This window comes from Hipposideros armiger, unplaced genomic scaffold (genome assembly GCF_001890085.2).
Source record: "Hipposideros armiger isolate ML-2016 unplaced genomic scaffold, ASM189008v1 scaffold_378, whole genome shotgun sequence".
Classification (NCBI taxonomy): Eukaryota; Metazoa; Chordata; class Mammalia; order Chiroptera; family Hipposideridae; genus Hipposideros; species Hipposideros armiger.
The window spans coordinates 410,191-436,867 of NW_017731728.1; the positions used below are offsets into that span (position 1 = coordinate 410,191).

A 26,677-nucleotide genomic window follows, 5' to 3' on the forward strand; every position below is an offset into this window, starting at 1 on the left:
GGGCGGGTGGGAGCCAGGTGAATGTACGGTTCTCGGCGGCCGAGGGGGGGGCGGGCGGCAGGAGGAGGCAGAGGGCTGCGGAGGAGGAGCCCCCCAGCAGAGAGCGGCGAGCGACTGACCGCGGCCTTCTGACCAGGACCGGAGCAGGGCCCCAAGCCCCCGGGCCTGGCGGGGGACGCGCTTCTCCCCACACACTGTGCCTCAGCTGCTCCAGCCAGCGGACCCAACGGCGGAAAGGTGAGTGTACCCCACTTTTATCTCCCGGCTTGGGGTCCCGCAGACTCCAGACTACTGCAGTGTCCTTCGTCTGTCCTGTAAGTGGGACCCCCCCCCCACGCACACGCATGCAGACCAGATTCCCACCACTCCCCTTTCCAGTGCCTTCCCAATACCCCGGCTTTTTGGAGTTGATTTTAACTGGGAGGAAAGGTAGAGAAGGAACTACCGCCGCCCTCAACCCGGGGCGGAGGGTCCCCAGAAACTTTCTCTGCACTTCTGGGATCAGACTGGCGGCTTCGGGATGGAGAGAGGGCGAGGCAGCGCTGAGCGCTCCCCCAGTCTCCTTCGTGACTTTAGGGAGAGACCCCCGACCCGACCGAGTTGAGGGAATGGAAACGCTGACGGACTCTAACTAGGACAGCGCGCTCCCCCCCCCACCTCGCCCCCTGGCGCGGTGGGTTGGACCCGGGCCAGTTGCAAGGGGGGTGGGGGGAGCGCAGGAGGAGCGGCGGCCGGGGGGAAAGTTACCGGCTGGACTATTCGGTTTCTTGCGCTTCCAGAGCCGCGCTCTCTCTTCCGTAGTGGGGTTCAGCGACAACCTCCGAGCGACATAGAACGACCCCTCTCTCCGTCGCCCCTCAATCCCACTCCCTTCCTCGGGCTCCAGTCCCGCCGCCAGCTTTTCAAAGCCAGCTCATGCCCCCCAGAACCCGAGAGCGAGGGTGGGTACCTGGGAAGTATTTTACCTACCACCCGCTCCCCCACCGGCGCCGGCGCACCTGCCCCTACCCAGAGTGGGGGTCGCTACGGTGTTGTAGAACCTACAGTGAGCGCCGCTGGCAGAGAGCTGCCATTCAAAGGGGTGGGGGGCGCTGCTTTCCATTTCCAGCTTTCTCTCCTCCCCACCCCACCCCAAGTCAGCGAGCGACGTGTCCCGGCCAGAGCGAGGGGGGGCTGGGTGTGTGGGGGGGCGGCGTGGGCAGCGGGTTGTGCCCGGACACGTGCCTGCCCAGGCGCCCCGGCCCTGCTGGTGTTTGGAGAGAGGGCGGGTCCCCTGCCCCCCGCCCCGTACAACCCCCACGTATCAAAGGGCGGCTGAGACGTGGTGAGACCTCGGGGCGCCCTGGGTGGGGGGGGGCAGGGAGCCTGGGTCCGGAGCAGGGGAGGGGCAGAGGCGCGGGTGCTAGCTGACCCACAGGAAACGAGCGCTGCTGACCTAGTTTGGGACACCGGAAGTGGGTGCTGGGGAGAAGGGGAGCCCAGCAGGCTGTCCTGGCTTCCGGGCCAGGTGGAGGGCGTTCTTGAATTGACCCTCACCCGAATGCCTTGGAGACCCCTAGCTGCAGCTGAGAATGGCAATGAGTCAGCGCAGCTATTCCCCCTTCCCCCAACTTATTCCTGGAGGAGGGACACAGTTTATCAGGGGCAGGGGGGAGCCAGATTGGGTAGTGAGGGTTAAACCATCATGGGAATTCACCAATTCCCTGAGGATGTATGTGTGTGTGTGGGGGGGGGGGAGTAAGGCGTAGAGGATTATGGGGTTGCCTCTTGCTCCCCCCCACACACCAACTGGTTTGGTCACCCCTGCACCCGCCTGGCACTGCTGGGAGAGCTGGCATGGAGTGGGCATCAAGTTGGGAGGGGAGAGTAAGCAAAAAGAGTGTTGTGCTGGACTGGAGAGGGACATATTTTTGACCGAGTTTGGGTGGTAGTTCGTGTTTCTCCTTAGTGGTGACTGGGGAGAAGGGCAGGGGGCTCCCCCTGGAGCAGCTGATGAAACAAGAAGAAATCTTTGTCAGTGCCTCCTGCCCCTGGCCCCCCCGGGACCCCAGCTCCCCCAGCGTGCCTCTGTTACATGGTTGCTGTGGGCACAATGCAGCCTGCTGGCACCCTCCGACACTGACACTGTCCCCTCCCTTGGGTACCACGCCCCCCAGCCTTAGCACAGGGGTCAGGAAGGGGTTAATGCCACCCAAAAGGGGCTCTGGGGAAGAAAGAAGGCAGTGCCCACTGGACTCAGGTGTCAAGGAGAGAGGCCTGCTCCAATAGGGCACTCCCATCACCACTCAGCTCTGGCTGATATGCACCCCAGTGTCAGAAACAGGTGCTGACCTCGTCTTCCTTTTCTGTGGTGCCCCCTGGCACCCAGGGCCCCCAGCTCCTCCTTGGCCTAGTGCCCTCCCCGGGAGGGCGCGGCGGGCAGCGGGGGCTGGGCTAACAATGCACCATCGGGCCCTTTGTGTGCTTGCACTTGGCACCCTAGGGAAGGGTGGGGGAGGGGGGCCCAGCGGGCATGGGGGGCGGAGCGCCTCTGAGGTGGGGACAGTGAAGGCTGGGGGAGAGAAGCAGAGAATGAAAGCAGGTGGGGAGGAAAGGGAAGTAGGTCACATAGGGTGCTGGCCCCCCATTCCAAGCCCAGGCTGAGAGAACCAGCCCCTGATCCTATGGCCGCCCTCTGGCATCATGCTGCCTGAGGCACAGCCTAGGACTGGGCATTGGGGGTCAGAAGTCACTGCCTAGGGGACTGCTCAGATGGAGGAGGCCTGGCCTGGTACTGCCTCCTTGGTGGCTGAGAGACCCAGTTCTGGCCCAAGGCCGAGGCCCCAAGATGGGTAGCAAATGGACTCCAGGCAGGGCACTGCCCTCTGATAGAAGCTCTGGGCCTGCTTCAGGACTTCCTGCCCCTGGCCTGCTTGGTTCCCTGACCTTCTAAGAGTTAAGACTGCCCTGCCACCAGGCCTTAGGGCCTATGCCTGTTTTGGCCTAGGGCTGAAGAGGAGGGTGGGGGAGGAAGGTGGGGACGGATAGGACCCTGGCATGGGGTGTGCCTGCCCTGGCCTCTTCCCCCTCCTTCTGCTGAGTAAACTCGTGAGTAAACTTGACGTTTTGCCCGGACAGTTTGAAGTTGCCTCGCCGCCCCCCCACCCCCAGTCCTGCCAACACACAAGCGGCCAGGCGCCAAGGCGGGCCTGGGGGACTGTGGGGAAGGGGTTAGAGCTACTGTAGTCTACCATCAGGGGTGTCAAAGGGGTGAGAAAGACCCCCCACCCAGCCAGACCCAGGTCTTGGCTGAGGACTGGAAGCATCTGTCCCAGAACCTTGGGGAGCCCAGGGAAAGTGGCCTTGAAGCCCACTTCTGACTTCTACCCCCACTAAGGAAAGGTACCCAGCTGCCATCTGGCCACTGAGTTGCCATCTTTAATGTTTGTAGGCTGCTTGGCACAGGGGGAAACTCCGCTTAGCAAATTGTACAGGGAGACCAACGAGGGCTGCCCTGTTCATTCTGTCCTACAGCCCGGGGTGGGTGGGAGGCCGCTGGCCTTGGCATCTCGGCGCTGTCCTCACTGAGGCCTCCCAGCTGCCATGGCCATGGCCCTGGAGGATAGCGTCCGTATTTCTCGCACGGTTCCTTGACCTCACACCTGGGCCTAACCCCACACATACCTTCCTCCACTGAACTCCCCTTAGGCCTGGGCCGGACCCCTCCCGCCCCAGCCCCTTCCTCTACTTGCTAGCATCCCAGAACCAAGTCAACCATCAGAGCTTCCCAGCCAGAAAAATACCTGTGCCAGATCCAGGGGTTAGGGTGCCCCAGCAAAGGAGGGCTGCTGGCAAGCAAACTGAGCCAGTGACACCCGCCCCCCCCCCGCCCCCCCACAGACACACCAGTTTGCAATCGCTTGACATCACTAATTCCTCTTATGCCTCCCCAGGCCACCAGAATGGCCGGGGGAAATGCCTTCCCAGTCCCTGCCCGACCGGCCTCGGAGTGGGGCTCCACCAGGCCCTTGCTTTCGACCTCATGTCTCTGGCTTCAGTTTCCTTCCTGTTTCCACCGCCCCCCCCCCTCTCCTCCCCACCCATATGCCCCTTTCAACAGACATCCTCTCCTCCTTCCTTCCTCCTTTCCTCCCCCTTTGCCTGGGAACAGGGGTCCTCTCCCCCATGGACCTACTAGCCTTTTACCTCTTCTAAACACAGTCCCCTTGGAGATTCGTGACTAAGTCCTCTGCTCTGCCCTTCCCACCCCATGAGCAAGGCTCTGGGGAGAAGAAGAAAGAGCACAAGACTTCTCAAGGGAACTACAACTCCCAAGGTACATGCAAAGCAATTGTGGTGCATACTGGGAGTTGTAGTCCTCCTTGATCTCTCAATTTGGTGAAGTTTGGAAATGTTTCTGGATGGGAGTAAAAAGCTAGGACTGGGATGAATTGGAACATGGGTACCCTCTGAATCCCCCCACCTGGTTCTCACCATCCTGTTCCCCCGTGATACCATGTACCCATGATTGACGTCCATCGCCCCTTCTGAGACATGCTACCCATTCTTGTCTTAGGGCCCCACCCAAGAGATGCCCACACCCTGCCCTGCTGCCCCTGGCAGGGGTGACATGGAGGGGCCCCATGGACTCCCTCCCTGCCCCCTGCCCTCTAGGCTGGTTCCCTCCTTTATGGGGATCAAAGGGCAGACAACAGCCCCACCCCACTCCCTCGCAGGCCGCGGGCACTAGGGCTCCCAGGAATTGCAGGGACTTTGGTGCCCAAGCATTTGCTTGGGCAGGGGGAATGCTGGGAGGCTGGCGCCTGGTGGCAGGGGGAGACACTGGCCGCCGCCACCTTGGGGAATAGAGCCTTCAGTAACTGCTCATTGGGCTGTCCATCCCCAGCCTCCTGGGCTCGCTTTGTGCGGCCCTGGACGAACACTGCCTCTTGACGAGATGGCTTGAGAACAGGGTCTTGGGCCTTATCTGTCAGACCCAGGGGCCTGGGCCCGCCTGGCTGGCACCAAGGCACAGGGGTGACCCTCCCCCACCCCAGGCCCACAGTTGGCATGGGGCACTGGGAGCAGGGGGGTAGGAGGGAGAGGAGGGCACGACTGCCAGCATCCTGGTGGGTAGGTGCCAACCGGGCCGGGAGCTGGTGAGGGGCAGCAGGCCAGCGGCATTGAGCCAGCAGCTGTTGGGGGGAAAGGGGAGGGGATATTTTGGGGGGCATTTCTGTGGTCCCCCCCAACCCAGCAGGACTTGGGATGGCCTAATATATAGGGGACACCAGGGCGCTCCTCATTCCAGGAGGAAGAGACCCCAGGAGTTGTTTAAGTGGAACTTGGTGGCCCACCCATCTCTGGGCTCAGAGCTCTCCTGAGTTGCCCCTCAGGCCCAGGCGGGTCCCACCCAACCGGCCAGGGTGGCAGCGGCTTGCGCAAGGGGTGGGGCTAGGCGCTTCCCAGCAGATGCCCCCTCCCGGCTCCTTCCTCTTTCGGTGCCCACAGCTCCCCCCATCTGCCCACCCCCCTCAGGCCAGCTCTGTCCCCCTGACCCCCCTGGCCATTGGGGGCTGGCATGAGTGTTGCCCCCTGGCCTGGTTGGCAGGGGCTGGCGCCCAAGCAAGGAACTGTGGTATGTGAGTGGGTTTGGGGTGAGGCATGGGGAGGGCGGGGTGCTGCCTTGCCCAGCCCCTGAGGGCCCCGGCCCAGTGCAGGGTGGGGAGAATTCGGCCAGCTCCCAGGGGGCGCCGAGGGGCCTACTGGGGTCTGGAGGGCCTCCTTGTGGTCCTCTATGACACCACATGCCCTGAGGGGCTGGGATCTGGGCACCTGTCACCCCTGGCACTGACTGTCCAGGGTTCCCCTCCTCCCTCTCCTGGCCACTGCCGCCTCCTGTCCCTTCCCCTCCCTTCTTCCTTCTCCTGGTCCCACCTCCAGCAGCCTCTCCCTGTGCTCCTCCTCACCTCTGTCCTCCTGGACTGTCCTAGCTCCTACCTTTCCTCTCGTTCACCTTTTTCCCCTTTCAGGACTGAGTAAGGACTGGCGGGGGTGGGTACAGCTGGGGCTTCAGGCACCACAGGCAGAGTCTAGGCCCTCTCCCACGCTGCCAGCCCTCTGGTAACCCCTCCCTCCAAGCTGGGGGGAGGGGGGGACAGCACCCAGAGGGTTAAGGCTCTAGGGGGGAGGGGCTGGGCCAGGTCGTGGGCGGCCCCTTTGAAGGAGGGAGCTGGAGCGGGGAACAGCCACCCTACCTACCCCCCAGCCAGGCCCTCCCCCACCCCTCCCAACCTGCTCCCCCCCAGGGGCCAAGAGGAGTTACCGGCAAGGCCCCTCCGCGTTCAGGTGAGTAGGCCCCGCTCTGGCTTGGGAGATCAGGCCCCAGGGGAGGCCTGGAGGCCTAGAATTAGCCAAGGGTCAGAGAGGGACTGAAAAACAGGCTAGGAAGAGGGTGTCCACACCTCACTGGGGGGTTTAGGGATCTAAGGTTCTGAGGAGCTGGAGTGTGGAGAAGCTTCAGCGTCTAGGGGACGCAGGAGGACAGCAGAGCAGAGGAAGGGGCCTACAGGAGCCGCGGGATTGCTGGGCCAGGACAGAAGGTTGGACAGGCTGGCAGGGAGCCGGGCTCCGGGGATCGGGCTGGGGTGTCCTCTGGGGCTGGGGGGGCTCAGGTTTCTGCTGTCGGCTTGGCGGGTGTGGGGTTACCAGCCGGCTCGGTTACCCAGCTGGAGACACTAGGCTGGGGGGAGGGGGTGGGCACAGGGCAGACCCTGGCACCTTGTGCCGTCTCCTTAGGCCCTAAGGGGAGCTGGCAATCCCAGGCAGACCCCGCTGGGAACCCTGATGGCCAGGGTCTGGCCAAATGCACAGTGGCCCGGCCCAAGGTGGGCACCTCCGGGGAAAGTCCAGCAGCTCCAGGGCTGGAAACTCTGACGGGCAGAGAGGCCTAGGTTGTCCTCACCACTCCACCTCACATCCGCTCTCACCGTACCCCCCCACACCCGTCCTCCCCAACTGGCCCCCAAATTTTGGTTCTGTGCTTCATCCAGAAGGGGGGCATGGGTACCCTAAATGCGGTCATCCCATGGCAAGACTAGGCCTTGGAGGGCGGGCCAGCCTCTTTGATTTAGTTCCTCTGCCCCTCACTACAGACACCAAGCCTGCCCGGCGAGAAGAGGAGGGATGCTTGGAGTCAGGCTAAATGGAGAAAGTGGGAGAGGCCTGAGAGAGAGAACTGGAAGGAAAAAGAGAGGAGAGGTGGGGATGGTTCCTAGGAGACCTCAGGACACAGATGTGGTAAAGGAGGCAGGAGCTTGGCAAAGGACGAAGGGAGGAAAGCCGAGGGTGATGGCGGAGAGGGGACAAGGGTCAGAGAAGGCACTTAAGGGGACGGAAGAGGAGGCCAAGAAAAGGGGCCAAGAGTGCAGAGTGGCTGCTGGGTTTGGGTCCCCCACGGTAAAGGGGGGGAGGCTGGGGAAGAGGGAGGTGCCCCCATTCCTTCCGCCATCTTTTATCTCCCTCATCGTTCCTGATGCAGCCTGAGAGGCTGAGGGCTCGGGCTGGTGTCATGGAAAGAAAGTGTGGGGAGCACTGAGGTCTCCCTCGTGTCAGGAGTCCCGGTACCAGGAATTGGAGATTTTGAGGGAGGCAAGGCTTAACCCCCACGGCACCGGGAAGCAGCCAGCTCCCCTACCTCCTTCCCCCTTCGTGGCTTGCGGTCTCTCTTCCCCTCTCTTCCCCGCCTAGGCCCCCAGGAAGTGTGAGTGCTGGGGGTGGTGAGGTTAGGAGGGGGGGAAGCGGCATATGGGGGATGGGGAAGTCGTGCACTAGCTTTGGAGGGGCTGGAGTGGGGAAAGGAGGGCTCCGAAAATGCCTTGGGCATCCCCGGGCCGAGGGCCTCTCCTGCGAAGCCCTTCCAACCCGCCAGGGGATACACCTCAGCCCCTTACCCTGCCTTCCCAACTGGGCAGTCCAGATGGCTTCAGCCCCGGGGCCCCAGAGGCCCTGGGAAGGGGTGGGAGAAGCTGGGGAACTCGGATTCCTGGGTCCCCGAGGACTTGGGACTAGCTGTCCTATTTCTCCACCCCCTGGTCCAGCCACAGGCCAGAGCCCTGGCTTCGTGCAAACCTAGCTAGCGCCAAGAAAACAGGAAGAGAACCTGAGGCTGGAGTTGGGGTGGGAGTTGGGGGATAGAAAGGAGAAAGAAGTTAAGGCGGAGGGGTGGCCCGCCAAGGTTGGGGGGACGCACCACGAAGAGCCCCGGGTCTCTCCATCACTCCCGGCAGGAGGATGTCACAGCCTGGTCCCCATCCTCCCTCACCTCAAGCTGCTGCACCTGGAGCAGCCTGGCCAGGCCCCTCTCAGGCTCCCTGGCAGAGCCTGGAGGTGGGGGCCTTAGAGCCTGGGGAGGGGGGGCTCTGTGTGCCTGTGTCTCAGGCCCATATCTATTTTCTCCGCTGCTAATCCTGGTTCTGTCTGCTGCCCCCCACACTAAGCCTCACTCCCCTAATCCCCAGGGGGTGGGGAAGGGGGGCCAGCTTTACTCAGCCGCCCTGTTCAGGGCCTCGTATCCCTGCTCTTCAGCTGGCCCGAGCTAGCAATGTTGGCCCTGGTGCCCCCAGCCCTGCGCTGGACGCTGCCTGAGGTCAGCCCTGGAAAGAGTTCCAGCCTCCTTTTCCTTTCCAAGCCAGGCCAGCGCCCTCTGCCTTTTGGTTTCTTGGTGGTGGACACACCCTGGCAGGTGCCCTTGGGTACCGAGGGGTAGGTGATAGGGGCTCCCTCCTTTGCCCCCCTCCCACCTTCTTACCCTAAAGTCTTCCCCCCACCAAAGATGGGGCAGGCTTGACTCAGGGCCCAGTTTCAAGAGAGCTGCCCACTGGCCTGGCCGGTCTAGCAGGCCTGACAGTGAGGGGAGCCTGGGGGGGTGGCGGGAAAGGGGGGAGTGATGGGGCGGGGCCCCAGTTCTTCCCCCTACCAGGCAAACAGACCAAACAGACCTCGCCTGGTTCCCTGGCACAGCTGCCCCCCCAACCACCACACACGCCCATGCCCACAAGGTCTTAGCAAGAGGGGGCATGCCAGGCTGGGTGGGGATGGGCCGCCCTCATGGGGCGTCAGGGGGCTGGGCCCTCTGGGATGCAGAGGTGGGAAGGGTGCCCAAGATGGGGTGGGCATCCTGGCACCAGTGCCCCACCCTGGCAGAAAGAAGGGGGAGGTCTCCACCCTCCCCACCCCTCCCAGAAGATGGGGATAGGAGTGCCCCCTTGGCCTGGTTGGCACCAGCATAGCTCCAGGTGGCACCTAAGTTGGCATGGGTGCCAGAGCCCTGGGTAAGGGCTGGGGGAGTTTCCCAGAAGCTAGAGAACCGTATGAATACCTACCCTTCCCACGTGTGTCCTCTGCCTCTCCCCTCCTTCATTGCTACCTCATGGACATGGGCATCGGTGTTGGGCCTAAGGGGTTAAACACCCACCCTTGCCCAAGCCCGGTGTGAGTTGGGTGGTGAACCAGCCTGAGCCTGTGACCCGACAGCAGGGTCAGCCAATCAGCGTCCCCACCACACCAAGTTGCCACAGAGACTGACTGGCCCTGGGGTGGGAGAAAGAAGGCGGGCTTAGCAGCAGGAATGGGTAGGGTGGGGAGGAAAGGAGGGAGAGGGATGGGGTGAGCCACGTGCCTGCGGGTGCCCAGCTTCTGGCCAATGGGCAGCGAGGACAGCCCCACCCATCCCTTTCTGGAGGGACAGGATCCGCTTGGGCCCAGGAGGGTGCCCACTGCTGCTTAAGTGGCCACTGCTGCCGCTGCCGCTGCTGCCACTGCCCACCGGGTTTCTGTTTGTTCCTGAACCCTGGAGCCATTTGCCACTTGTACTATTTGTAAAGTGCAGGCGGGAGAACCAAAAGGAACTGGGAGAATGCCCACAGGGCTTGGCCCCCAGGGAGAGAAATGATTTGGGGACTTAAGGTGGGGATGGGTGGACTATTCTCAGGGTACATAGGTGTGGCTTCTAAGCAAAGCTTGTGAGGGCACTGCTCAGGCAAGGCTTCCGTGCAACAGTCCTGGCGTTGCAAAGAAGGTGGAAGGCAGGGAGGCACGGAGACAATGCAGTTCTTGTGTCCTAAAGAGGAAACTTGTGGCCCTCCACCAACCCCCCCCCCACCCAAAAAAAATACCTTTCCCCATCAATGGCCAGGTCTGAGCAGCTGTTGGGAGTAGCAGAGAAGACACTGTTAGAATGTCAGTAGGACTTGTCCTAAGGATCACCTAGGTCAGTCTTTAATCTTATAGATGGAGGAAACAGGCCTCCTCGGGATAGGGGGATAGGAAGTGACTTGTCCAAGGTCATGAGCTAATAGTAACCTGACTCCCTAGGGGTGATGTGAGGGAGGGAGGCAGACCTGTCCCCAAGTAGATTTTCCAGCAGGGGCCACCTGTACAGTGGAATCTGCCCTTAGGTGAGGCCTTGCTTCTCCCTCCCAAGGCTGGAGCATTTACTGAGCCCCTACTGTGTGTCAGGCGCTGTGCCACACTGTCCCCCACCACCCCGGGAGTCAGGTGGAATTATCCCATGGCGTGGATGAGGAAGGAGGTGCCGAGATTAAATCACTTGTTTAAGGTCACAGAGCTAGGCAGCGCAGAGTGAGGATTCAAACTCAAGCCGGGCTGACTCCAGAGCTCAGCTCTTTCCAGGCCCCAACTCTGTCTCCAGTTGCTCCAGACCCACCAAATGTCAGGGCCAAAGGGCTGGAGCCCTTGGGGCTTCCACTCCCACCCGCTCCGTGTACAGCTAAGGAGATGGAAGCACAGAGAAAAACGACTTGCCCAAGGTCATTCAGCAAGCGCACAGCAAAGCCAGGACCTGAAGCAGATCTCCCCACCTCCAGGCCAGACTCAGCCTTGGGATCGCTGGCAGCTCGACGCCTTCTGCCACTGTTCCTTGGGGAGGGGGGAAGCATAGAGGTTGGAAGATGGCGCTCTGGAGAGGTGGGGGGCTCTCCTGACCGGCCAGGAATGGGGAGGGAGAGGTGGTGGTGGTAGGTAGCAGAGGTGGAGAGGGGTGGGACTGGAACTTGGCCTATTGGCAGTGGGGGAGGGGGCGGGGACGATGCTTATCTGTGCGGGGCAGGAAGCACCCGCGCCAGCGACACCCCAGCAAAGGCAGAGGCAAAGGGTGGCTGTTCCTTGGCCTCGTGGGGGAGGGGAGGGTGTGGGGGGCTGCTGGGAGCTGTGTTTCCCTTTTGGCTTCTAGAAGGGGAGATGCGTTTCGGGTGGCAGGGGAGGGGCCGGGGAGCTGCCTCTGCTGTTTGCGCTGCGTTTTACAGTGCACCCAAGTACTTTAGGGCCATAACTCGAGTCAGAGCACCTGACCGGGCCTCCAGCAGACCTTGGTCCAGTGTGAATCTGAAACCTCACTGGCCTCTCTCTGGGCTGTGACAACGTTCCATCAGCTACCCCACTTTTCAGAGGACTGAGGCTGACTGCCAGAGCCACCTAGAGTCCTTCAGCCAATTCTTTATGAAGCCTGAACCAGGACTCAAGCATCGTCTGTCCCAGTCCAGGGCTTCTTCCAAGGGATGAGGGATGGGGCCCTTGCAGCAGATGGATGTCCAGGCAAGGGTTAGGAGGTCAGGTCTCCTGCCCTCCCCAAGGCTGCACAGTGCACACTGGTAAGGAACTCTGGGCCCCCTGCCTGGGTTGTGCCTCATTCTGCACTGAACTTGGAAAGTCACTTCCCATCTGTGCCTCAGGTTCCTTGTCTGTGAAATGGACGATAAGTGTCACTTCCGAGGATTGTGGAAGAGTCAATGGGTGTATAGTGTTTCCAGGAGTGTCTGCGCGTCGCATGAGCCTTGGCCAATGTTGCTTCTCCTTCCCTGGGCCCCCTTTGCAGGGCGGAGCGCTCTTAACCTCCCCTCTCTGCTTGACCTTGCAGGAGAAGATGGGGAGCCCAGAGGACGACCTGATTGGGATTCCATTCCCGGACCACAGCAGTGAGCTCCTGAGCTGCCTCAACGAGCAGCGCCAGCTGGGCCACCTCTGTGACCTCACCATCCGGACGCAGGGCCTGGAATACCGCACCCACCGGGCCGTGCTGGCTGCCTGCAGCCACTACTTCAAGAAGCTCTTCACCGAGGGCGGTGGCGGAGCGGTCATGGGCGCTGTGGGCGGCGGAACGGCCACTGGGGGAGCAGGGGCCGGCGTATGCGAGCTGGATTTTGTGGGGCCGGAGGCTCTGGGGGCCCTGCTCGAGTTTGCCTACACAGCCACACTGACCACCAGCAGCGCCAACATGCCAGCGGTGCTGCAGGCCGCCCAGCTGCTGGAGATCCCGTGTGTCATCGCCGCCTGCATGGAGATCCTGCAGGGCAGTGGCCTAGAAGCCCCCAGCCCTGACGAGGATGACTGTGAGCGAGCCCGCCAGTACCTGGAGGCCTTCGCCACAGCTACAGCCTCGGGAGTTCCCAATGGTGACGACAGCCCTCCGCAGGTGCCCCTCCCACCGCCGCCACCGCCACCGCCGCGGCCTGTGGCCCGCCGTAGCAGAAAGCCTCGAAAAGCTTTCCTGCAGACCAAGGGGGCCCGGCCAAACCACCTCGTGCCCGAGGTGCCCGCAGCGCCCACCCATCCCTTGGCCTACGAGGAGGAGGACGTGGCAGGCAGAATGGGCAGCAGTGGGCTGGGAGACAACTACAGCCCTCCCACGGGGACGGCCTCACCCCCCGAGGGACCCCTGAGCTACGAGCCCTATGAAGGCGAGGAAGAAGAGGAGGAGCTGGTATACCCCCCGGCCTATGGGCTGGCGCAAGGCGGCGGGCCCCCGCTGTCCCCAGAGGAGCTGGGCTCAGATGAGGACGCCATCGACCCTGACCTGATGGCCTACCTAAGTTCCCTGCACCAGGATGTGCTCACACCAGGCCTGGACGGCCCAGACAAGCTGGTGCGTAAACGCCGCTCTCAGATGCCCCAGGAGTGCCCCGTCTGCCATAAGATTATCCATGGGGCAGGCAAGCTGCCACGCCACATGAGGACCCATACGGGTGAAAAGCCCTTCGCCTGTGAGGTCTGCGGTGTCCGCTTCACCCGGTGAGCACCAGTGGGGAAGGGGTGCGGTGGGGGGGAGTTATGAGACCTGATGGGAGGAGGTAGGTGATCCTGGAGGGTGTGTGGGGGGTGTTACTAGAGAGAGACCAGGAGAAAGGAAGTCACTGGGGTGGGGCGTGGGGGACACCTGGGCAGCAAAGATTTGGTGTCCAAGGAGGCTCTGCTGAGAACAGTCAGCAAGGGTATCCTGGGACAATAATGGGGACACTCATGGGGAGGGTCAGGGGTGGGACAAGGCCTGGGAGCCCTGTGGGACGGGCTCCTGAGCTCAGGACCCCCGTCCTGATGGTCCCCTCCCCCCTGCCGTGCCAGGAACGACAAGCTGAAAATCCACATGCGGAAGCATACCGGAGAGCGCCCGTACTCGTGCTCGCACTGCCCAGCCCGCTTCCTGCACAGCTACGACCTCAAGAACCACATGCACCTGCACACGGGGGACCGGCCCTATGAGTGCCACCTGTGCCACAAGGCTTTCGCCAAGGAGGACCACCTGCAGCGCCACCTCAAGGGCCAGAACTGCCTGGAGGTGCGCACCCGGCGACGCCGCAAGGACGATGCGCCCCCGCACTACCCTCCGCCCTCCGCCGCCACCCAGTCCCCCGCTGGCCTGGACCTCTCCAATGGCCACTTGGACACCTTCCGCCTCTCGCTCGCTCGATTCTGGGAGCAGTCAGCCCCCACCGGGCCCCCGGTCTCCACCCCGGGGGCCCCCGATGACGACGAGGAAGAGGGGGCACCCACCACGCCTCAGGCCGAAGGTGCCATGGAGTCCTCTTAAAGACGGACGATTGGCCAGGCTGGAGCAGCACAAGGCCAGGGCCGCCCATGCCAAGCAGTGGGAGCGCGCGCACGCGGGACAGACAGAGCTGGGGTCGGGGCACTGTGAGCCTCCCTGGAATCAGAAATCAGCCCCTTCTCCCCAGAGCCCTCATTCCAGTGCCCAGCTGAGAAGGTTTTGGGGCAGAGGCTCCCCAGATTGGGGTGATCTCCCAAGGAGTGATCCATATATTATGTATATATTTACAGCTCTATTGTAAAGGTGGGGTCCCTGTCCCCAGCTGCTCCTGGGGAGTAGAAGCAATAATGTTATTTCTGATTTGTGGGGCCCCTCTTCGGCTATGCGGGTTTCTAGGGGGTGGGGGGCTTGGGACCAAAGCCTTGCCCTGCCCCCACACCCCTTGGGGTTTTGGCTGTGTAAAGGGGTGAAGGACTGCCCCTCCCTTCCGAGACCCCTCCTTCCTGGTTTCTGTTCCCTTTTCCTGGCAGTGAATTATGCAAAGGGGGGCCGGCAGCAGAAGAGTAGGTGGGGGAAAGCAAGGTGGAAGAGGCTTGAAGGACCGGGGACTGGGCCTGTAAGGAAGGAGCCATCCAGTCCCCCTCCGCCCTGCTCCCAGCGCTGAGTCATGGGGTCCTGGAGCAGAAGGGGGCGGGGTGGCCTGATTGGCTCGCCCGCCTGCCCCTGGGGGCAGCGGGAGGGCCCCGCCCAGCTAGGGGTGCCGCTCACCCTTCTCCTCCCTGGCCCTCCCCTCCCCTCCCGCGTCCCCGGGCAGGGAATGTCTTGTTCCCGCCGCTCCCTCCTCGGGGCCAGAGGGCAGGGCGGGCTGGGCGGTGTCCTACCCTCTTCTCCTCCCCACCTCCTCCCCGCCCAGGTGCGAGCCGGAGCCGCCACCACCACTGCCGCCCCTGACTCACGCCGCCCCCGGGCTGGCGCTGCGCAGGGTGTGGGACAGGGTGAGGGGTTGGGGGTGCCGCGCGCGGAGAGCGGGCGAGCCGGCGCCATCTGGTGGCCGTGCCCCGCGCGAGCGCCCCCGGCGGCCACTTGGCCTTGGTCACCTCAACCACCCGGCGGGCGAGCTGGGCCCCCTTGCCAAGGCGGGCGCAGAACTCTTGGGGGCCGCTGGGAAAGCGGGCTGCGGAGCTGTGGGAAAGGGATGCTTTTCCCAGAGTTTTAACAGCCAGGCGCCCATTCAGATCAGGGAGAAGAACCCTCTCCCGCTTCTAAGACCGAATCCATCCACCCCCTTCTGTACATAGCCTCTTCTGTTGGTCTCGTTGGAATCTAGTTTCAGATTTTTAACTACCCAATTCTGCTGGGGGTGGGGCATCTCCCCCTCCCCTTCCTCGCTGGGTGCTGGACCCCCGTGGCGGCCTGGGCTCTGCCTTGCACTATTCCCCCCTCCCTGGCCTGGCGGCCCCGCCCCCTCCTTAAAAGGGGCAGGTTTAGGGGCCCGGTGCTCTCCCCCCTTCCATCCAACCCCTTGCCCATTTGCACAGCTGCCCAGGTACCCCCAATAGTGGGGGGGGTCACAGGGAGGGGGTAGCGGGACCAGTCCCTGTATCTATTTAAAAAATGATGATGTAATATATTGGGGTAGGGGGAGGTCGGGTTGCCCTGGGCCTCATCTTAGCATTTCAGGTGATGGGGGAGCCCAGGGCTGGGGAGACCTGGGGCCTAGCCCCAGGGAGTGAGGACGATGTGGCCTCCCCTCTCCCCCCTCACGGCTTCTCCACTCAGTGCCTTAGGGGGGGAGGCAATCCCCCCTCTCCTGTTCCCCTCCCCTTCCCCCGACCCCTCCTCCCCCACCTCGGGTGTAAGAGACAGGAAGAAATAATAATAATTTAAGATTCACACTGTGTCTACCTTTGGTTCCTTTATTCGGAGGTAGGTGGGAGGGATCCGGAGGAGGAGTGGGGGGCAGTTCTGAAGCTGGGGAGGGGCTGCTTTGGGGGCAGAGGACTTCCGACGCGAAAAGGCATGGGAATGCTGACAAACCCCGCCTTAGGTAGGCCCCACGGCCTGTGCCGCCTCTGCCTGGGCCCCTTCTCCTCGTCCAGGTCACTAGTGAGGCGAGCAAGGGGGTGGTCCGGTTAGTCACCAACATTCTGTTCTTGCGGGCGCATTCCTGCCCCCTGTCCCATCTGTTCAGATTTGCCTCCTGTTATGCACCAGCCCCGAGTGCTCTCAGGCCCCCAGGCACAGCAGCCACGCTGCTCTGGACATCAGATTTCTGGCTGATGCTGAAAGCCCAGCGGGCAATGACTTGCCCAAGGTCACGTGGCTAGTGAGGGCAGAACCAGTAGTGACCTCAAGATAATACCTGGTCAGGGTTCAAGCTGCCCCCTCTGGCGACCCAGCTTTGAACTCCACTGAGCCCTCAGGAGCCTCTGGAAATGAAGCCACTCTTCCCCTATCCTCTCATCACTACACCCAGTCCCCTCACGTGGAATGTGCCCACTGGACACTCCTCCAGTGGGGGCTGCTTGTCTCAAACCCTGTTGGCCCATGGCATTTTGCAAAGCCCCTGACTGCCATGGCAGCAGCACCACTGGGGCTGTGACTGGCTCCTCAGGCCTCCCAGACGCCCTGCCACAGCCTTCCAGGGCGCCATCCCAGACTGGCTGCTTGTGTGGCCCAGCCGCCTTCTCCCTGGAAGACTCATCTCTCTGGCCTTTTCTGTCCTTGTCTTCCTTGGCCCTGATGACCTAATGACCTCCGCTCCCACTCGGACATCCGCTTCAACTTGGCCACTCCCTGGATTTATCCCAGAATTCCCTAGCTGTGGCTCGTTCTGTCTGTCCCTCCTGGCCCCTGCCCCTGCTCTGACACCTCCTGGACTGCGTCCTGAGGTCGCGGGCCCTTCTCTTCCCCAAGGCCTGTCACCTCAGACACTTACTGAAGGCACCCCAGTTCTCTCCCCATCTCGTCCTTCCCCCGACCCACCCAGAAAAAGCCCGCACCCCTCAAATCCTGTCCACGGCTACCATAATAGCCCAAGAAAACCACAAAAGCACACCCGTCAGCCATCGCAGGTTATGGTTTCCAACACCACTGGGGCTTTTAACGCTACCTGGAAACCCCTTAACCTCCCCTCTCAGCTTCGTTGCACACTCCTCCACCACTCACTCCTGGAAACCTGTATTCCACTCCCAGCCCCTCCTTTGCTCTCAGCAGGCGCCCTTGCCTCCTACTCCCCAGAGAAAAGCGAGCCCACCGGACTGGGGCGGGCTCAGCTCTGCACAGGGGAACTGGCCTGTCACCTCCTGCATAGGGCAAGCACCCCCTATCCAAGGCCACCTTGTCCACCTGGCCCCAGATTCCACCTCTCTTCAACGCTCTCTTTCACCCCCTAAATGCTCACATCTCCCTATCCGTGGATAAAGAAAGATTCTTCCGTGCTAGGTCCCCTTCAAGCTACTCCCTTGCGTGAAGCCAACCTTCACCACCGAGCTTCCCGTTTTTTTAACCACAGCAGTGATATTGTAAAAAAGAATTCTCGAACGTCTTGCAAGTGATACAGAGCCTTACACCATTTCTGTTTCTGAGTCTTTTCTATCAGTCACCCCTCAACCCGTTATGCTTTGGGCTTTCCTGGTGCCACAAAAGAAACGTTCCCGCCAGCCACGCCAATGATCTCTCAACCGCCAAATGTAATGGCGGCCTCCAGTCCTCATCCTCCCTCATCATCTCGGCGTTTGATATGCTTGGCTCTCTTGGATTCTTGAGCTTCACCCTCCTCGACTTGTGACTGAGCCCCTCTCCATTCCTAATATGCTCTCCGCCCTCCTGCAGTTTCTAAGTAAACAACCCCCCACATACAGCTGCAGCCCAGAGCCCTGCCCTTTTCTCCCTGTCCCCTGGGCATTTCCAGTTGGATTCTCTACAGATGCCTCAGAGGCCTCAAACGGCCATTCCTCTTTCCTGAGACCTGTCCCTCTCTGGCTCTAACACCTGCCCAGCCCCAAACATAAACTCCCAGTCACTGTCAGCAGCTCAGTCCTGAGGCCACCACTGACTCCTCCGAAACTAAGACAGCCTCCTCTCTGCCTTCTTAGCTTCTTGTCTTAAAAGACAAATATGAGCGTGTCACTTTCAGGCCTAGGATGTTCAGATGGCAACTCAGGCCTCTCCCGTCTCTCCCCACCTTGACTTCCACTCTCATCTCCCAGTGTCCTCTGAGGTTTCCACCCAGACGCACCCCTTCAGCAGGCTCCTCCAGGGCAGGGGTGCTGACGCAGAGCAGGCACTCGGCAGACCTCCGTCCCGTCATCTCTTATGTCCAGCTCTCCCAGAGGACTGGGCCCCCAAGAAGCCCTTTGTAAATGTAATAACGTGCTTAGGCCTCCCGGGCCCCAACCCCTGCTTTCTGCTCACCTGAACTCAGAGCTGGACTCTGACGAGAGGGTCCTGCCCAGAGCTTCTTGGAGCCGTTGCCGCAGTAACACCTCCTTCGCGGGGTCCTTTCTTCGAGCTGCAGCCAACCATAGCCGGGGGCCCTCGTCATCACTGGAGTCCCTGGAGAAGCCCCCCATGTCAGATGTCCTGGGGGAGGGGTGGCTGCTCCCACTGCCCCCACAGCCTCCCGGTCTCCATAGAGACTCACAGTTCCAGATCCAGCTCTCCCTGGTAGGAGAGGGGAGATGCACACACAGAGCAGGTGTTGTCCAGGAGGCCGAAGCAGGTGGGGCAGAAGAGACCTGGAGGGGACCAGGAGTGAAGGTGAACTTGAACTTACCCCCCCTCCCAGCCCCCCCCCCCACTGTGCTCCCTTGCTTCCTCCCTAAGCCACGCCTGGGGTGACCATCCTTGTCAAGCAGTGCACACTAGGGAATTTCTGCAATATAAATTCTGCTCATGTGGGAGAATTAAGGCAAATATGGAGAAAGGGAGCTACCTGAGGGTTCTATGGAAAGGGAACATGCATAGTAATGAAGGGAGGGGTACAAAGGTGGGTCCAGGAGCCGTCTCTAAAGGAAGGACCACAGTCGATTTAATAGCAAATGTAGCGAGCCTCAGCAGGGAGAGGCAGAGTGCCCAGGAATCTCACCTCGGCAGCCCGGGGTACTGCAGGACACGAAGCTCTCCATGGCCCCCTCGTCCTGGGGCTGCCCACAGCCCAGGCAGTAGATGTGGGGCTGCCAAACGCAGCTGATAAACGGCGCCAGGCAGAAGCACCTGAGGACAGCGGGCCCAGACACTAAGCAGGCCAGCCCAGCCAGCCTAACCCTCCCCTCTTCAGCACCACCCTCCAAACCGAGGGTTGGCCTTCCTGCCGCCTAACCTCCATCCCTCTGACTGTAGCGACAATCTCTCTGGTTCTTACCCTCCTCGCTTCCCTCCCCACCGCTAAGAATGCTCATCCCTAATTCTCCCTCTCAGTGCAAGAATGGCATGGAGTGGGCGCCCTCTTCAACCGAACCTCCGGACGCTTAGGAAGGACAGTGGTCCATTCTGACCTCTGGCTCTTTTTCTGGCCCCTCTCACCCCACTCCTGTGAGGAAGGACAATGGGCTCACCGCCTGGCCAGCACCTGGAGGACACTCATCTGGCCCTGGTCAGCTGCCCGCCGCCTCGCTGCTCGGTGCAGGGCAGCAAACGGGTTGGATCGGCGGCTCAGAAGAACATTGTAGAGGTAGATGATCCTCTCCTGGGGAGGGCAGGTCAGGGATGGGGTCCTCTTGACCCTGCTTCGTCCGTCTGGCATGCCCTCTGCACCCATCCCCGCTTCCTACCTTTGCCTTCTGCCCAACTCCTCTGAGTGCATCTAGGCTGGGCTCAAATGCCCCTTCCTCTGGGAAGCCTTCTGAACTCCCCTGGGCAGTTACCCGTCCCCTTCTCTGGGTTTCCATAGCGCCCTACTCATTGTTTATGGCTTGTTCAGAGCCTGTCTGGCGGGCTTGGAGAAGGTGAGCTCAAACTGTGCTTCACCTTGGCATCCTCAAGGCCAGCAGACGGACTGACCTACAGTAGATGCTCAGTAAACCATTAGAAAACAAATGAGCAGGGCTGGCCGAGTGGCTCAGTTGGTTAAGAGCTCGCTCAAGAGTTTGAGCTCTGAGCAACAGCGGTTCGATGCCCGGCCCGGGCTGAGCAGCCGCTGAGCTGCCAACAGGTGGCAGGATGGCTCAGCTAAAAAAAAATAATAATAATAAAATAAAATAAGAAAACAAGTGAGCAGATGACGAGTTCCCACTCATACCTCCGCACGCCAACGCAGCCCCTCCCCCCATGGTTTTAACAGCAATTTGGAGGCAAGCTCTGTCTCAGGTTGCCCTGTGCCAGCAGGCCCCATGCCTCGCAGCCCTATCTGGGGTCCAGAGACTTATGGTCCAAGCAACCTTTGGGGTTCAGCCATAGGAGAGAGGGCTGGGGCTGCTGAAGGACTCAATGCTCCCCAAAACCAAGACCAACAGCCACGAGCTTAGTCCCCTGGGGAGGGGACAGGGACTGGCTGTGGGCCCCTCACCTGCTCCCGGAAGGGGTAGTAGGAAGCACAGATGACCCTCCGCAGCCGACTGACATAGCTGCCAAACAGGGTGATGAAGACGCATAGGCCATACATGACGCCTGGGGACACAGAAGGCACAGGTGCCACTGCCGGTGGGTGCAGGTGGCAACCACACCCCAGCAGCCTGCACCCCTCCTGCTCTGAGTGGCTGTTACCAATGACTATGTAGCCAGTGGTGTCAGGCTCCGAGGGACGCAGGAGACAGCGCCGGGACAAGACAGTGATGTTGCCTTGCTGCAGGACGTCAAATGCCGATACCAGATCCCGGAAAATCCTCCCAGAATAGCCATTGCCTTCCACGGTTATGGATACTAACATAGGGCCTGCACAAAGACACTGTGTGAGGGACACTCATGGCAGCTGCCTGCTCCACCGTGCAGGAAAGGCCACACCTCCTGGACGGTGGAGAGTGGAGCAGTGCAGGTCCTAGGGATGTCCCATGCCCTCAGCGAGGGGCCTTTGGTGTCCCAGGCACCCTCGTGGCACCTAGGCACCTGGCACCTAGGACTGGCTCTGTGGTGCAGAGCTGGCTGCCCCTGGGGCCTGGTCTGCCTGCCTAGGCCACCAGACCTGCGATGAGTGTAATGGTCAGTGACTCCATCTCCTGCCTCCACAACCACCCAGAGCATTTGCTTTAAAGCATTTACGAAGCACCGACCACGTAGCAGGCACGGACTAGGTGCTTTATTGTTTGGGGTATTTTTTTGCTTTTTCTGTTGGCCCTTTGGTACGTAGGATTACATTCATTGTATTCCTTGGTTCGCAGCACACTCTCAGTCAGTGGTTTGCCAGGCTGTCATGCCTGGTCTCATTCACTCCGAGCGACCCAGAGACGTTGCTGCCGTTATTATCCCATTGCTCAGACAAGGAAGCTGAAGCTCTGGGAGGTGAAGCAACTTGCTCAAGGTCACCCAACGGTAAGCGGCAGAACTGGGATTTGAACCCAGGCCAGTCTGATTCTACAGCTTGTGATTTTAACTTCTCTGTTATGGTATAACCTTGACCTGGACACGGGGCTTACCAGGCAGACAACAGAGTTGGAAGAGGGGCCAAGTCAGAGGCTGGTGAGTTACAGTGACATGGGGACATTCAGGCAGCTCCCCCAGGGTTGAGGAAGGTGGGGAGCATGCGGGAGCAGACCAAGGGGGCAGTGGCAGGGCAGGGAGGGAGGGTCAGGTGCTCACTGCGGGCCACCATCTCCCCCTGCAGCTCGTGCCGGGCCAGGTCGAGCACCCAGAAGACGGCATAGTCCAGGAAGACCAGGAGCAGCACGAGGAGGAGGTGCCGGATAAGGTGGAAGGTTGCCAGGATGTAAAAAATCTGCTCCCGCAGGGACAGGAACACGGAGCCTGGGTGGGGGAGGGATGAACAGGAGGATGCCCCCCAATTCTCTCACCCAGCAGGCCCCAGCCCCTGGAGAGATCTCTCTCCTGGATCGAGCCGGGGCCTGTGTGCCCATCTGGAAGGTATGGAGGCTGTGAGGACCCCAGGGCAGGGCAGGAAGCACTCTTCAAGGGCAGGGGCTCCGTGGCTGCAGGTGGAGGCCTAGCACCTGCACCTCGGCCCATGGCCCATTCCCAGTCTCCAGGAACCCTCCTTCCTGGGACCCCCTTACCTTACCCCCCAGTAAGAGAGGCAGCCGCCACCCCCAGGCTGCATCTCCTGCATGCTAGCACATCCACACAATCCTCCCCCCGCCACACCCCCCAAAGCCTTCCCAACTTCATTCACATCTTTGCTCCACCTCCATACCCCACCTCTCCTTCCCCCTGTCCTGACATCCAGGTGCTCCCAGAAGCATCTTCTGCTCCTTCTGTCTGCCTGCTGTGAGGGGCCCCCCTTTCCCACTGAGAGTTCCCCAAGGACAGGATGATGGTCCCCCTCCCCCGCCCCCCACCCCAGCCTGAAACTGCCCTAAGCTCTCGGTTGTCTCCCCTCCGCTCTGGTCCTGCGTAAGTTTATTAAGGGCAGGGCAATGGGGTTGGAGGAATCCCTGGCCTCCCTTCACGGCCCTCACCGGGCTGGATGTAATGTCTGGCCTCGTGGGCACTGAGCGGCAGCACTGTGGGCAGTCCCGCCGCGGAGCGGACAGCGTCCATGCGCAGGAATCGGCTGGTAATGTAGATGTTGTCGTAACTGTCCCAGTTCAGGTAACCGTACCGGTAAAACAGGGCTCTGGCGGAGCACACGCGGACGCTCCTCAGGACCCTGACCAGACCCCACAAGGCACCAACCTCCCCGCCCCGCGCCCTGCCCCAAACTCCAGCCTCCCAGGACGCGGCGGGGGTAACCTGGCCCCGCCCCCGCCCCGCCCCTCACTGGAGGTAAAGAAGCACTAGCAGCAGAGGCGTGGTGTAGCCCATCAACGCCAGCGCCTCCCGGACGCGGTACAGCTTCATGCTGACGGCCTCGTGGAGGTCCAGAGCGACCTGGGACAGGCTCCGAGAGGCATTGAGATCCACAGAGAAGTGGTGGGTGGCTGTCACGTTGAATTCGAACTCTTGACGCACCCGGTTAATCAACTTCTTCACAGCTGGGTCCGGGAGACGGGAGATGCAAGCAAGGACAATTAGGAGAGGACAGAGCTGTGCCTCGGGGAGGGGCGTGGCGCAGCCCAGGGGCTGCACAGCTCACAGACCAGCCAGGACCCCCAGTGTTCGGACCTATGGCGGACTGAGGAGGGGAGGAAGCTTCCACAAGCTGGGCCATTGCACTGCTCATGCTCAGCGCCGGCATTCCGTCTCCACAATGACCTGCCCAGGCCCAGGAGGCCCTGGCTCTCCCCCAGCTCCCGCTCTGCAATCGAGCTTCCCCGAGGCTCCTCCCCTTCGCTGGGCCTCAATTTCCTAATCTGCACAGCACCGCCATTGGCCCAGGTAACCTCCTGAGGGCCTCGGGGGCTGGCAATGGCCATATGGCGCTGAGGGAGGGAGACCTCCTGGCAGGGCTCAGAGGGGTCACTCACGGGTGCTTATCGTCTTGCGCAAGAAGGGTTGGATGTACGTGGGGACGATGCAGAACACCTGGACCACTGAGAGCCAGAGGCTGAGTGTCAGGAGAGGTCGAGAGACGCGGCCTGCCTCTCCCACCTCCAGCGACCTTGTTCTCACAGGGCCTCCTCCACCTTTTGCGTTCCCTCCTCTACCTTTTGCGTTCCCTCCTCTCCTCCATATTTGACTCAAAGCCTTTTGGCGTCTCCCTATTACCCCACCCCCACCCCATACTAGCCCAGCATCCTTATTGGCCCCATATTCCTCACCTCCTATTGGTGTCCCTGAGGCCGTCCTCCTACTGACCCCACATTTTCCAGGCCCCCAATCTTGCCGGTGGCCCCCGGGCTTGCTCACCGCTGGCAAGTCCACAGAGCACCAGCTTGAAGGGCATCAGCACGTAACACAGATGGTAGGCTTGCGGTATGACCTTCATGCAGCTGTCTTTGGCGTCATCGAAGACCCGTGCACACTTCAAGTAAGGGTTGCCCAGCTCCGAGTTGCAAACGTCTCCGATGTGCAGGAGCCAGTACCACACGTTGCGCAGGGCCCTGGCTGGGGACAGCGTTGGGGCTCGTACCCAGGGCCAGGCCTGCAGCATCTTCTCAGGGGCTTGAGGGACAGCAGGATAGCCCCCCAGAGCTGGAGAGGCCTGAGACCAGGGGCCTGGCTGTGCTGTATCACCGAGGACCAGTCAGGACCCAGGAGGGGCCCAGAAAGTCCTGGACAAGGGCAAGGGTGAGGAGACTGGGTGAATTTTGAGCCCCCGCCCCACCAAACATGTGCTAATGTGCTGACCTACATGCTTCACGCCATCCATGATTGACCGAAAGAACTTGCGGACCTGATCAGCCACCTCTTTGGCCTTCTGGGCAATGGCTTTAATCTTGTTCAGGGCACCTGAGAAGCAGGGGGCGGGGGCACTGTGGAGTCTCCTCCTCCAGGTGCTAATTCTCACCATTACCCCCTGGGGTAGGGAGTGAAGAGAGGACTGCCACTTGGAGGTAGGAACCCTAGACAATTGGGTCTGGGACATAGCTAGTCTGGCAGCGGGGTAGGCCAGAGAGCACCATGAAGGGGTCTAGCTGGGCGCTTTGAGGTTGGGACCCAGGACCAGCAGAGAGGTATGAAGCCAGAGGACCGTCGAACACACAGGACAAGGAGACACGGGGCCAGTGGGAGATAGGAACCTTACTGACAAGGGGCTGCTTAGCCCGCTCCAGCATTTCGGCAGTCTGGTTCAGGGCCAGCTCGGCCCCACAGGCCACGGCCTCACTGGTCCGGGAGAAGTTGCGAAGGGTGTTGGCACAAGGCCCTTGCAGCACCAACCCAAAAGCAGCCACCAGCAGCAGTGTCCGACTCTGCTCTGGGGAGGGGAGGGCAGCTGCATCACAACCAGGACCCCAGCCTTGCACATGGCAGCACGTCCAAGTCCCTGACGGAAGCCTTCCGAGTATTTCCCTCCACCCAAGACCCTTCCTGCCCCAGCCCTGCCCCAACCTTGCCCCTGCCCTGCCCCAGCCCCAGCCCCTGCCCCTCCCATCAGGTACCAAGCTCACTGGAAAAGGCCTGGGGCAACAGCAGGAGGACGGTGACTCTGACCTGGCGGGAGAACCCCATGCCCAGGCTGAGGAAGGCAGCCAGAGTCAGGGTGCCCACCAGGCATCCCCAGGGGCTGTGCCCTTCCACCAGCAGCTCCAGGAGCCCATAGGCTGTCGCCAAAGACAAGCCCAGGCTGAAACCCCCCAGGCTGCGGACCACCGCCCTTGCGGTACTTAGGTCCTCTGCCCCCGAGGGGCGTACAACATTCTTCAGGACTTTGGGCATGGCTGCCGCCACCAAATGTTTGCCTGTCTCCAGGAGACAGCCACCAGGTTCTGTGGCTCTTAAAGGGTCTTGGAATTTCTCACCGTATTCTAAGGTTCCAGGGGGCTTTTACTGTGTGTGCCTTGGAATTCCTCCCCCCAGTTGCAGAGACTGGGGAAGGGATAGGTAAGTATCTAATCTCTGTTCCCATATCTCAGAGCAGAGGGATTAGGAGCCACAGACCTCAGGCAGGCTGTGGGTGAGGCAGCCGAGACGGAAGCAGGACCTCACATCCAAGGACATCCTTGAGGAGACTTCTGGGGTGAGACCGGGTTCCTCAGAGCAGACTATGGACTCCCTACTTCACCAGAGTGGAGCAAAAGGGCAAAGGAGGAGACTACCCCACACCAGTGAGTCCGTCATCAGCGCACCGCCCTTCTCAGAGCTTCTAGTCCCCAGTCCTCTCATCAAATCTGCCCTCCAGGACCCCCTTCAACCATGCATTGGGGTCCCCAGTCCTCTCACCCCGTGCTCTCCTCCAGCCAAGCCCTTTCCTCTTCTTTCCCTCATGTCTGCCCCACTTCCTTCAGGATCCCCCAAGTTCCTGCCACCCTCATCCAGGTTCCCCCAGGCTCTACCCCCCTGCAAACCCTTAACCCTAATACACCACATCCCGGTCGTGGATGCTGGCCTTGCTGGGCTAACCTCTCTGACCCCTCAGTGGTACAGAGGTTCCTGAGCTGGGGGCTGCCCGCGTCCTGTAACCGATTCCTGTGGCGCCAGCCGGGCGAGTTTCCGGTCACTGCTGTCCTGCTGGGGGCAGGCATTGGAGGGCTCCTGGCCATAGGTGAGCGTGAAACAGAGGTCGGGGTGGGACCCATCTTGTGACCTATGGCTTAACCCTGTACCCTCAGGTCTCTTTCAGCTCCTGGTGAATCCCATGAACATCTATGAAGAACAGAAGATAATGACATTGTATGGCTTGGTGGGTTAGTGCTGGGCTGAGGACAGGGACACCCAAGAGGCCTGTGCCCAGGAAGGAGTCTGAGCTTGTTTCTTCTGTACCCAAATGTCCTTTGGGGTCTCAGCCTCATCTTGGGTTCTAAAGGGGGAGATCCAGAGGGAAGAGGCCCCCAGTCTGTGGAAGAAGACAGTCCTTATGCTCTAGGGGTCTTCCCAGTCTAAGGGGCTCCATTACCCACATCACGCAGCTCAAGCCCCACAACTTCCTAATGCCCGTCTCACCTCTGGCCTTGTTTCCTGCTCCTTCTGGTGAGTGCCAGTCATTCATTCAGCCATTCAGCACTAACTGCGCCTGCTGAGAATTCAGCAGGGAACAGGGGTGACAAGCCCTCATTTGGAGTTTACATTCTAGTGGAGAGAGTTGGGCAAGAAATTAACAAGAAATAAGCAAGAGCATTTCTGATCGTGACAAGTGGTATGAAAAAGTAAACCAGGGGGACGTGATGGAAAGGGGCTGGGGTGCTACCCTAGCTTGAGTAGTCAGGGAAG

General features: G+C 61.1%; 3 protein-coding genes across 4 annotated transcripts in view; 2 read left to right on the forward strand and 1 right to left on the reverse strand.

Annotated features, from left to right (window-relative positions):
• On the forward strand, positions 1-15,714 carry ZBTB7B (zinc finger and BTB domain containing 7B). 2 transcript variants are annotated; one of them, XM_019662671.1, is made up of 3 exons: positions 1-237; positions 11,915-13,065; positions 13,396-15,714. In XM_019662671.1, exons 2-3 carry the CDS (start codon positions 11,921-11,923, stop codon positions 13,859-13,861), a joined length of 1,611 nt encoding a protein of 536 aa, XP_019518216.1. In that variant the 5' UTR covers positions 1-237; positions 11,915-11,920; the 3' UTR covers positions 13,862-15,714. The 2 variants fall into 2 exon arrangements, with proteins under 2 accessions (XP_019518216.1, XP_019518217.1); XM_019662672.1 differs by lacking the exon at positions 1-237 and adding an exon at positions 7,816-8,367.
• Positions 15,715-15,735: 21 nt separating this feature from the next.
• On the reverse strand, positions 15,736-25,186 carry DCST2 (DC-STAMP domain containing 2). Its single transcript, XM_019662495.1, has 15 exons — positions 24,919-25,186; positions 24,555-24,725; positions 24,158-24,259; positions 23,717-23,914; positions 23,335-23,400; positions 22,689-22,902; positions 22,387-22,544; positions 21,554-21,718; positions 20,525-20,692; positions 20,328-20,428; positions 19,378-19,508; positions 18,909-19,036; positions 18,465-18,558; positions 18,236-18,376; positions 15,736-15,922 (listed from the first exon to the last, which is right to left on the reverse strand). The coding sequence occupies exons 1-15, from the start codon at positions 25,184-25,186 to the stop codon at positions 15,736-15,738; spliced, it is 2,292 nt and encodes a 763-aa protein (XP_019518040.1).
• The window catches only part of DCST1 (DC-STAMP domain containing 1), a 15,313-nt gene continuing 12,392 nt past the window's right edge, over positions 23,757-26,677 (forward strand). Inside the window, exons 1-4 of the mRNA XM_019662491.1 lie at positions 23,757-23,837; positions 25,384-25,575; positions 25,887-26,012; positions 26,080-26,154. Of these exons, the coding sequence (XP_019518036.1) occupies positions 25,515-25,575; positions 25,887-26,012; positions 26,080-26,154 (262 nt within the window). The 5' untranslated portion in view covers positions 23,757-23,837; positions 25,384-25,514. The remainder of the gene's footprint in view (positions 23,838-25,383; positions 25,576-25,886; positions 26,013-26,079; positions 26,155-26,677) is intronic.